Source organism: Girardinichthys multiradiatus, chromosome 23 (assembly GCF_021462225.1).
Source record: "Girardinichthys multiradiatus isolate DD_20200921_A chromosome 23, DD_fGirMul_XY1, whole genome shotgun sequence".
NCBI lineage: Eukaryota > Metazoa > Chordata > Actinopteri > Cyprinodontiformes > Goodeidae > Girardinichthys > Girardinichthys multiradiatus.
In genome coordinates, this window is record NC_061815.1 from 49,977,373 (window position 1) to 49,989,535 (window position 12,163).

General features: G+C 42.9%; 1 protein-coding gene across 1 annotated transcript in view; it reads right to left on the reverse strand.

The window, feature by feature from the left end:
* The window catches only part of fgfrl1a (fibroblast growth factor receptor like 1a), a 103,889-nt gene that overhangs the window by 11,271 nt on the left and 80,455 nt on the right, over positions 1–12,163 (reverse strand). Inside the window, exons 4-5 of the mRNA XM_047354620.1 lie at positions 9,975–10,052; positions 2,973–3,266 (exon numbers count right to left, since the gene is read on the reverse strand). Of these exons, the coding sequence (XP_047210576.1) occupies positions 2,973–3,266; positions 9,975–10,052 (372 nt within the window). The remainder of the gene's footprint in view (positions 1–2,972; positions 3,267–9,974; positions 10,053–12,163) is intronic.

Genomic DNA, 12,163 nt, shown 5'->3' on the forward strand with positions numbered 1-12,163 from the left:
CGTATCACCACAGCATGATGCGGCCACTACCATGTTTCACCTTGGGGTTGGTGTGTTTGTATTCCTCTGCAAGTAGACCTTTATTTTCTGCTATTTGAAAGTAGCCAGACAGGAAGTGGGGTGAAGAGAGGGGAAGACAAGCAGCACAGGTTGCCAGGGTCGGGACTCGAACCAGGGACAGGTGGTGTGCTCTAGCGCTACGTCACGCGTCATGCCCTGCAAGTAGAATTTTTGCATGGAGGTCAACTTTGGTCCAATCCAAGCAGAGCACCTTCTTCCATATGTTTGCTGTGTCCCAGCACTTCACAGTTATACACTTCTTTGTGTTAGTCTGTCACATTAATTTCCAATAAAATCTATGGAAGATTGAGGGTGGTTAGTAATAGGGGTGTGAATACCTTTGCATACTAGTGCTTGTTTTACACAGTTAAAAACAATAAGCTATGTAGCTCCAATCTATTCTCAGCAGATTGAAACATGATCATTGTTTACATTTAAAGTGTCAAATTTCTAAATTATTGTATTCCCATCTTTCAGACACATTTTGCTGCATTGTCACGTAGCATCTCTACACATAACGCATAAAGTAAGCGTTCCCTAAGAGCATCATTGCTCTTCTGACCTGCACTTCTTTGTCTCCGTTCCTTCGAAGCCTTCCTGCACGTGACTGACAGCCGCCTAAATCCCGACCGAAAGACAGAATGTCACATTTGACATCAGCAAGCAGCAGTTTGATTTATGTCCTTTTTATTCCATCCATATGGGTGTGTGTGTGGGTTTCAGGAAAGACTACAGCTGTAGTCTAATGCAGAGCAGATGTTGCACGTAAAGCAAGTGTCAGGAGAGCTGGTTTGAGCCTCTCAAAAGAGTTATAACCTTTAGTTTTACACAGACACACGTTCAGCTCCAACTCCGCTCCAAACTGTGAGACATTAAATCATCCAGCTTGACAACAGCTCCTGCAGCCATCCAACAGAACCTGACACATCAACAACCACAACTCATCACATTCAACTGTGAATTTTAAAACAGAACCTTTTTTAGACAAAATCTGCAGCTGGATTTCAGAAAAGCATGCTCAACATTCCTCTCTCACTTGAAGGATGCTTACTGACTTCTCTGGAGGTGATCAATAACGAACACTAAAAAAAGGATTTTAAAGCTAATTTAAACCGGTTTTCTCTGGTATTTAATGTCTACTTTGCAATCAACAACAAGGGCTCAAAGACATATTCACTGCTTTGCAATGGTATTCACACCTCTTGAACTTTTTCACATTCTGTCCCATTAAAACCTCAAACTTCAATGTGTTTTAGTAGGAATTTATCTGACAGACCAACACAAAGTATTGTCTTATTGGAAGGAAAATTATATACACTGAAAGGAATACCTTTACTTAAGAAACCTTCGCTTGATCGAGATGAGTTAATAAATTACAGACCTATATCCAATCTTCCATTCTTATCTAAAATTCTTGAGAAAATAGTTGCTAATCAAATGTGTGAACATTTATACAGCAATGACCTGTTTGAAGAGTTTCAGTCAGGTTTCAGAGATCATCATAGCACTGAAACAGCTCTGCTGAAAGTCACTAATGATATTCTTATGGCCTCAGATAATGGACTTGTGTCTGTACTGGTTCTGTTAGATCTCAGTGCTGCATTTGATCCAGTCGACCATAATATTCTCTTATAAAGGCTGGAATATGCTGTAGGGATCAGGGGAACAGCGCTAGGCTGGTTTAAATCTTATCTGTCTGACAGATTCCTGGTTCTGGTTCTGCTGGAGGTTTCTTCCTGTTAAAAGGGAGTTTTCCTCTCCACTGTCGCTACATGCATGCTCAGTATGAGGGATTTTCTGCAAAGTCAATGCCAGCACAGTCAAGAGCATGGAGGTGACAGCCAGTTACCCTAGGAGAACTGGACAGGGCCACTGGAGGTCCTTAACCCATCAGCAGGACTGGTATCTGCTCCTTCACGCAAGAAGGAACAGGATGAATACTGCCGGAGCCCAACAAAGTGACCTTCAGTGGGCCACTGGCATGAATGATCCTGACCAACATTACAAACAGACTTCATGAGGGTGGACTGATGGCCGGACATCTTCTAGTAGGCCCCGTCCTCACTGCACGGCATCGTGGAGCTTAACTGGCATTTCTCAGAGAACACTGAAATAGGCAGGGACAGCACCTGCTTTTTCACAGATGACAGCAGGTTCACTCTGAGCTCATGAGACAGACATGAAGGAGTCTGGAAAAGCTGGAGTGACATTATGATGCCTGCGACACTGTCAAGCATGATTGGTTTGGTGGTGGGTCAGTGTTGGTCTGGAGAGGAATATCCATGGAGGGATGCACGGACCTGTACAGGATAACTAAAGGCACCCTGACTGCCATTAGGTATCGGGATCTAATCCTTAGACCCATTGTTAGATTCTTCACTAGTGCAGTGGATCCTGGGTTCCTCCTGGCGCATGTTAATGCCCGGCCTCCTGTGGCAAGAGTGAACAGGCACTTCCTGGAGGATGAAGGAACTGATACCACTGACTGGCCTCCACACTTCCCTGATCTAAATCCTATAGAACATCTCTGGGACATCATGTTTAGGTCTGTCCTCAGACAGGAGCTCAGTGATGCCCTGTTCAGGATCTGGCAGAAGATACCCCAGGACACCATCTGCCATCTCATAAGGAGCATGGAATAAATTCTCAACAACTTTTAGGTCTAGCTCATTCTAACACAAGAATTAGCTTCGGTGCAACTGACCGCCCAACATGACGGCAGTTTAAAGGTTCATAATGTAGCATTTGAATAAACTGTGAAGATGTTTGGAGTTATTAAGATGGTAGCAGTCCACCTAGCTTCAGCTTCTGGGACACTCAGACCCTCACTTTAAACATTCAGAACTATCCTTTTAAATTCCATGTAATCTCTTACTGTGAAGGTGTGGCTCCAGCTTCTCTGTCAAACTTACGTATGACTTCCACTTTGTAGGTGGCGTTGATCTCCCCAGCTTTGTTGGAAACGTGGCAGGTGTACTTCCCGCTGTGCTCTGGCGTCAGGTTCCTCAAACTTAGGGTCCACCTCTTTTTCTTCCTCTCCCCACCTGCTCCACCTTCCTCATCCGCCAGCGGCTTGCTGTCCTTCAGCCAGATGATATCTGGGTGAGGGTTACCGCTCGCTGTGCACTTGAGGCGCACAGAGCTGCCCACCGGACGCTCGATGACCCGTCTCCTCATCTTCGCCGGCTCAGTGAAACGTGGACGAACTGAAGCAAAAAGACAAAAACGCAGAAGTAAAAGACATGTTGTAACTTCAGTCATTTGGATCAAATATGTCATCCAAAAAGTAAGATATGCCCTCTTCCTGTGTGTCAGGGAAGAAAAGTAGAAGACACAAAAAAGAAATGGAGTTATTAGTTGAGCTGAACAGTTTATGGATCAGGAAAAATGGTGAATTTGATTGAAATTCCAGAGGGACACTTTTATTTGATGTAAAGGGGAGAGAAAGCCCTGCTATCTGAGCTGATTGTGGCATGAAAACGAGTCACTGTTTAATTCCCTCCTCTGAAAGCAGCTGAAGAGCAGCTCTCATTGGGAAACGTTCATCAGCGTGAAGAACATTCATGCTGATGAACAAACTTACAGTCACTCATATTGTCTGCTCTATGAATTGTGCCTTCTTGTTTTGTTTGAACCTCTCAGCGCTGACATCTGCAGCAGCTGCTGGGTTGGTCAATTCATTTTCCGCTCTGAGCCATCACTGTTGCATAACCTCCTATATGTGCAACATGAAATCAGTTTCCTTGAAGTTAATTATAACCTGAGTCAACTCATAAGCAGATTCATCACTGCTGTCAAAAAGGCTTCTGTTACATCATCCTAACATCTGTTTCCATGAAAATATTTTAAGAAGAAAAATTAAATCTGCAGCGTGACGAATGTTGGACTGGCTGAGGTCTATCAGAACTTTACCAACATGTGGCAACTTGGTGCAAAAGTCAAATTTACAATAACTGGTTTGGTTAAGAAATAAAGTTGGATCATTTCCTCATCTGTGTGACTCTGGAGCACCTCCAACACTTCCTGTACTGATCCAATCCGACAGGTATCAGGCTGAGCCCACTGATCCAGACTGAATGGTCCTCTGTTGCTGGCGCTCATATTTTGGAGGAATTTACCCAAACTTTCAGTTTTAAGAGTTTTTGCGACATTCAGAGGTGTGAAAGCTATGTTGGATTGTCCCAGGAGGAACAACTGAGGAGAGGACTCTGCAGTCCAGACTCTGTGCTTTACCAGGCAGTGAGACTAACTGGAATCCACGAGGGTATCCAGATTAAAAACATTTTTTATTCATTTCAGCTTTTCAACCTCTTTTACCATCCATACCGAAATAATAGATCCAGTACTGACTTAGTTCCCTGACCTGTCTGCTGTGGTGATGCTGTTTGTTCTCTAAAGTCAGATATCAGCACCACAAAATAACTGAACTTAAGCATCTCTGTATAGTACCTCTTATTTTCATCTTATTTTCATTATTTACTAGAAAAACCTACTAAAATCAGCTTTAAACAAATGTGAATTCATGCTTTTAAAGCACAAAATTATAAACACATCCAAACCTCCACATCTCTTCATTGAATGCATCGCCTAACTTCATGCATCCTTTACTAATCGGAGTAAAGTCCTTTTTTATTGATAAAGTTGGGACACTAACTCAGTGTTATCTGAACCCAAGAATCTGCCTGAACACAAACGTCCTCTGTGAAAAACAATCAGTTGGAACAGATCAAAGAGGGAAAAAACTATCCAGTGGGACGGGAGGAGAGGAAATCACTCACAGGAGCGCTTGATTTTATAGCCCTCATGTCCCAGCCACAGCAGATAGCCATAAGCCAGAAGGATAAATCACCCCAAAACTACTGCGGCTGCATCTCTTTCTTCAGACACAGTTATTATTCTAGCTCTGGGTAAACAAACATGGAGAAGAGTTATGTGACGGCTCAAATTGGGAGATTTCTCTACAACTGCATTACTCAGTGGAGTTCAGCCTCTGACGAGCGGCTCAAAGCTGGGCAGGGCCACAAAGCAAACATACTGGAAAGGCTTTTAAGTTTCGCCTTTGTGCCTTCTTAGTCTGAGGAAAGCTACTGGACTACAACTGAACTGTGACCAGCCAGAGTCAATAAATCCAACAGAACGTCAAGAAAGAGATGCGGCATTTAAAGTTCAACACCGTTGATTGCATACATTTGGTTTAAACTAGAAATTACTGCAAAGACAAAGAATAAACCGAGGTAAAGTTAAATTAAGACAGTTACCAAACATAAGCAATATATGATATGAACAGATGGTGGGGGGGGGATAAAGAAAGAAGCAGAAAGAAAGAAAAACAGATAATTTGGGCAGCATGAGCCACCAAAGGGCAGCTTGTTCTGGGTCTCAGGACCCACTTCAATGCCACACTTTACTGTGTAAAATACTGCTGACCCCCCCACTGATGGGGGAGGGAGCGCCACGGGGAGAGTAAAACGGGCTTCTGAAATTCAGTTCCCATTTAAAATATCCAATAATACAAACATTTATTCAGCTCTGACTCAATGTTTTTTTTAATTCAATAAAAGTACAAAGGAGATAATTTCAGTCAAAGTCTAAAATGTTTGCATAATTACGAGGTCTGGTGTGTATTTTGTATTCATTATTTACTCTGGTCCACTTAAATAAAATCAAGAGCACCTAAACTGAGAAGGAGAGCATTAATTAGAGAAGCAATCAAGAGGACCAGAGTAACACTGGAAGAGCTGCAGTGGTCCACAGCTCAGGTGGGAGAATCAGCCGACAGGACAACTATTAGTGATGGAATCCAAAAATCTGGTCTTTATGGAAGAGAAGCAAGAAGAAAGTCAGACGAAGTCCTCTTTGCAGTTTGTCACAAACCATGCAGGAAACACAGCAAACATGTGGAAGAAGGTGCTTTGATCAAAGGAGACAAAAGCTAACCTTTATGGTCTAAACATCACACTGGGCACACCTTCCCTATGATGAAATGTGGTGGTGGCAGCATCATGCTGTGGGATGATGGATGGAGTTAAATCCAGGGAATCCTGGAAATAAACCTGTTAGAGGCTGCAGAAGACCTGATACTGGGTTGTGGAGGTTTACCTTCAAGCAGGACAACCACCTTGAACATACAGCCATAGATGGTTCAGATCAAAGGCCTAGTCAAAGTTCAGACCTAAATCCAGCTGACAATCTGTGGCAAGACTGAAAAACTGATGTTCTCCATCCATTCTGACTGAGTCTGAGATAATGTACAAAGAATGTTGAGTCTGAAGATGTTCAAAGCTGGTAGATACATACCCGAAAAGACCTACAGCCAAAAGTGGTTCTACAGAGTACTGACTCGGTGGGTCGGGGGGATCAACCAGCAGATCATCTGGTGAAGGTTGAGATTGTAAATGAATAAAGTTTCCACCCAGGTTCTTCCCAAGAAAAATAGTTTGTGGCTCACAATACTTTCCTAATCATTTATTTAAAACATAACCCAAAAATGCAAATGGATGGATGGATGTAAGGAAGGAAGGATGGATGGATGGATGAAAGGATGGATGAAAGAAAGGATGGATGGATGGATGGATGGATATAAGGAAGGATGGATGGATGAAAGGATGGATGATGGATGGATGGATGTAAGGATGGATGGATGGATGGATGTAAGGAAGGAAGGATGGATGAAAGGAAGGATGGATGGATGGATGTAAGGAAGGATGGATGGATGAAAGGAAGGATGAAAGGAAGGAAGGATGGATGGATGAAAGGATGGATGGATGGATGAAAGGAAGGAAGGATGGATGGATGAAAGGAAGGATGGATGGATGGATGGATGTAAGGAAGGATGGATGGATGGATGGATGTAAGGAAGGATGGATGGAAGGATGGATGGATGGATGGTGGATGTAAGGAAGGATGGATGGATGGACGGATGGATGGATGAAAGGAAGGATGGATGGATGAAATGATGGATGGATGGATGAAAGGAAGGAAGGATGGATGGATGGATGGATGTAAGAAAGGATGGATGGATGGATGGATGAAAGGAAGGATGGATGATGGATGGATGGATGGATGGATGTAAGGATGGATGGATGAAAGGAAGGATGGATGGATGGATGGATGAAAGGAAGGATGGATGGATGGATGGATGAAAGGAAGGAAGGGTGGATGATGGATGGATGGATGAAAGGATGGATGGATGGATGAAAGGAAGGATGGATGGATGATGAACGGAAGGATGGATGGATGTAAGGAAGGATGGATGGATGAAAGGATGGATGAATGAAAGGATGGATGGATGGATGTAAGGAAGGATGGATGGATGAAAGGATGGATGGATAGATGTAAGGATGGATGGATGGATGGATGAAAGGAAGGATGGATGGATGGATGAAAGGAAGGAAGGATGGATGGATGAAAGGAAGGATGGATGGATGGATGTAAGGAAGGATGGATGGATGGAAGGATGGATGGATGGATGGATGAAAGGAAGGAAGGATGGATGGATGAAAGGAAGGATGGAAGGATGGATGGATGTAAGGAAGGATGGATGGAAGGATGGATGGATGGATGGTGGATGTAAGGAAGGATGGATGGATGGAAGGATGGATGGATGAAAGGATGGATGGATGGATGTAAGGATGGATGGATGGATGAAAGGATGGATGGATGGATGAAAGGATGGATGGATATAAGGAAGGATGGATGGATGAAAGGATGGATGGATGGATGTAAGGATGGATGGATGGATATAAGGAAGGATGGATGGATGGATGGATGGATATAAGGAAGGATGGATGGATGAAAGGATGGATGGATGGATGGATGGATGGATGAAAGGAAGGATGGATGGATATAAGGAAGGATGGATGGATGAAAGGATGGATGGATGGATGTAAGGATGGATGGATGGATATAAGGAAGGATGGATGGATGGATGGATGGATATAAGGAAGGATGGATGGATGAAAGGATGGATGATGGATGGATGGATGTAAGGATGGATGGATGGATGGATGTAAGGATGGATGGATGGATATAAGGAAGGATGGATGGATGGATGGATGGATGAAAGGAAGGAAGGATGGATGATGGATGGATGGATGAAAGGATGGATGAATGAAAGGATGGATGGATGGATGTAAGGATGGATGGATGGATATAAGGAAGGATGGATGGATGAAAGGATGGATGGATGGATGGATGAAAGGATGGATGGATGGATGAAAGGATGGATGGATGGATGAAAGGATGGATGGATGGATATAAGGAAGGATGGATGGATGAAAGGATGGATGGATGGATGAAAGGATGGATGGATGGATATAAGGAAGGATGGATGGATGAAAGGATGGATGGATGGATGTAAGGATGGATGGATGGATGAAAGGATGGATGGATGGATGAAAGGATGGATGGATGGATATAAGGAAGGATGGATGGATGAAAGGATGGATGGATTCATGTAAGGATGGATGGATGGATATAAGGAAGGATGGATGGATGAAAGGATGGATGTAAGGATGGATGGATGGATGAAAGGATGGATGGATGGATATAAGGAAGGATGGATGGATGAAAGGATGGATGGATGGATGTAAGGATGGATGGATGGATGAAAGGATGGATGGATGGATGAAAGGATGGATGGATGGATGTAAGGATGGATGGATGGATATAAGGATGGATGAATGGATATAAGGAAGGATGGATGGATGAAAGGATGGATGTAAGGATGGATGGATGGATGAAAGGATGGATGGATGGATGTAAGGATGGATGTAAGGATGGATGAAAGGATGGATGGATGGATATAAGGAAGGATGGATGGATGAAAGGATGGATGGATGGATGTAAGGATGGATGGATGGATGAAAGGATGGATGGATGGATGTAAGGATGGATGGATGGATGAAAGGATGGATGGATGGATGTAAGGATGGATGGATGGATGAAAGGATGGATGGATGGATGTAAGGATGGATGGATGGATGAAAGGATGGATGGATGGATGTAAGGATGGATGGATGGATGAAAGGATGGATGGATGGATGTAAGGATGGATGGATGGATGAAAGGATGGATGGATGGATGAAAGGATGGATGGATGGATGTAAGGATGGATGGATGGATGAAAGGATGGATGGATGGATGTAAGGATGGATGGATGGATGAAAGGATGGATGGATGGATGTAAGGATGGATGGATGGATGAAAGGATGGATGGATGGATGAAAGGATGGATGGATGGATGAAAGGATGGATGGATGGATGTAAGGATGGATGGATGGATGAAAGGATGGATGGATGGATGTAAGGATGGATGGATGGATGAAAGGATGGATGGATGGATGTAAGGATGGATGGATGGATGAAAGGATGGATGGATGGATGTAAGGATGGATGGATGGATGAAAGGATGGATGGATGGATGTAAGGATGGATGGATGGATGAAAGGATGGATGGATGGATGAAAGGATGGATGGATGGATGAAAGGATGGATGGATGGAAGAAGGAAGCTCATATTTTTCCATACTTTTCCCAAACCTGGGAATAAAGATGAACAAATTTCTCTATTTTACAGACTGCAATTTACTTCCTTGAGAAAACAATCTGACCAGAACCAGAATATTGATCAGACTTCTGTAAGAAGAGAGCACAGAGAGAATATAAAACCCTTGAATGTCCAGATTTCTGTAGAAATAGGAGTTTTATCGGTGATCAAAGTTTTAAAAAACGTGACAGAATGGTTTTCAGGGAAGGGGAAGGAATGGGTCAGACCCACCATATCTCACCTCATACTAACAGATCCCAGCACAGTCAGAGCCAATTACTTCCACAAACAGCCGCCTTATGGTTTGCTGCTTGATGTTTTCTGCATTAATATTTATTATTCAGGTAGAATAGTTTGCGAGTCCTTACCCAGTTTTCCAGCCAGGTCTGGGGGATGCACAGAGTCACCAGTGGGTTCTCCTGCTCCATTCCTTAAACTGGAGTCATCTGAGAGCAGAAGAACAGAAAGAATCATTAGAGAAGAACTAGGATGGAAAATTAAGTATTGTGTAATATTGAACTTCCAGTGATACAGTAATCATTCTAAATCCACTTGAAAAAGTTAAATTCATCTATGTGCTATAAACTCAGCATTATTTTTTTTATAATTTGGCCAAACGTACATTTATAGCAACTTTCATTCGTCCTTGTTAAAACTTTGTTACATTGGTAAAAACGTGAAAGGGATGATTCCAATTAAAGATGAACAGAGTAGCACTAGGTGGCTCAGTTAGTAGAGCCGGCGCGCCATAAGCAGAGGCTACAGAACGCCAGAACAGCCTCGCCTTAACAGTGAATGAATGGATTCTTACGCATGGTTCTTTACAACAACCTGACATCAGAAATTAGCCTCAGAATTTGGATCGGTGCGCCTCTAATGTCAGCGTTTCGTTTTGGCTTGTACACTATGCTGAAGCTGGACCGTGATTAGCAGTGTTTACTTCAGCACCAAACTAAAGGGATATTTCACATTATTTTAAAGCCATTAGGGCCTTATCTGGTCATCTGTGGAAATAAATCTAAAATAGAGTGACTGAGTGCAAGATGAATCAGAACCAAGTTAGTGAAACCTTCAGTACGTTTGTCAAAACGCAAAAATGGGGATATACAGCTATTTTTGGCATGAGGACCACCTTAGATGGTCCTGCTTGAAAATCACAGAACCTACAGAAGGTGAACCTGAACAGAACTATTCTGCACTGAATCCAGGTTCTCTGAACCAGTTCGTGATCTGTAGAACCTTCACCTTTATGGGTTAAAACTAAATCTTAGTTTAAACAGATATACTGATTTTTATCTCAAAACCTTTTGAACTCCATAAGTCTGCAATTGGGGCAGGCAGATGACGGACAGGCTGGTTGCAGGTACGGTCAGTTCACGGACCTACTACTCCGTTTTAAACATTTATTTTCATGCTTCTGATGCTTGGACCAGACCAAAGATCATGCAGTGGTTCTGTGATGAAAGCCTTGAAATGAATGCAAAATGTCACCAACAATTCCTCCACTCTTAACCTTTAAATCAGAAATTCCTCACTCGGACCTCTGGAACAGGCTCGATATGAGGTTTGGGCCTCTTATTAGTTTTTTTTATTTCCTTTATTCTGTATTTGTTCAAACTCAGCAGAATCAAATTGCTTTCAGGTGAGGCAGGTTTCCTTTCTTGGCATGTCCTTGCACACTGAAATATCTGCTTGGACCTTCATGTTCAGAAGATGGGGCCCAGTCAAGCAATGGTGAGGAGAAGGGGCTCCTGATTGAGCCCAGTAGCAGGTCAGTGAAAATGCATGTGCTTAACTTGGACCTGAACAACCTCAAACAGACGTGGACTACCTGCAGGAGTGTGGATGTAAAATGATCTGTTCACTGAGCATCTGCAGACTCAGATGTATTTAAAGTGTACTTACAATGCCTTGTGAAAGTATTCGGCCCCCTTGAACTTTTCAACCTCTTGCCACATTTCAGGCTTCAAACATAAAGATTTAAAATTCAAATTTTTTGTGAAGAATCAACAACAAGTGGGACACAATCGTGAAGTGGAATGAAATTTATTGGATGAGTCAAACGTTTTTAACAAATAAAAAACTGAAAAGTGGGGCGTGTAATATTATTCAGCCCCTTTACTTTCAGTGCAGCAAACTCACTCCAGAAGTTCAGTGAGGATCTCTGAATGATCCAATGTTGTCCCAAATGACTGATGATGATAAATAGAATCCACCTGTGTGTAATCAAGTCTCCGTATAAATGCACCTGCTCTGTGATAGTCTCAGGGTTCTGTTCAAAGCACAGAGAGCATCATGAAGACCAAGGAACACACCAGGCAGGTCCAAGATACTGTTGTGGAGAAGTTTAAAGCTGGATTTGGATACAAAAAGATTTCTCAAGCTTTAAACATCCCAAGGAGCTCTGTGCAAGAAATCATATTGAAATGGAAGGAGTATCAGACCACTGCAAATCTACCAAGACCCGGCCGTCCCTCTAAACTTTCATCTGGAACAAGGAGAAGACTGATCAGAGATGCAGCCAAGAGGCCCATGATCACTCTGGATGAACTGCAGA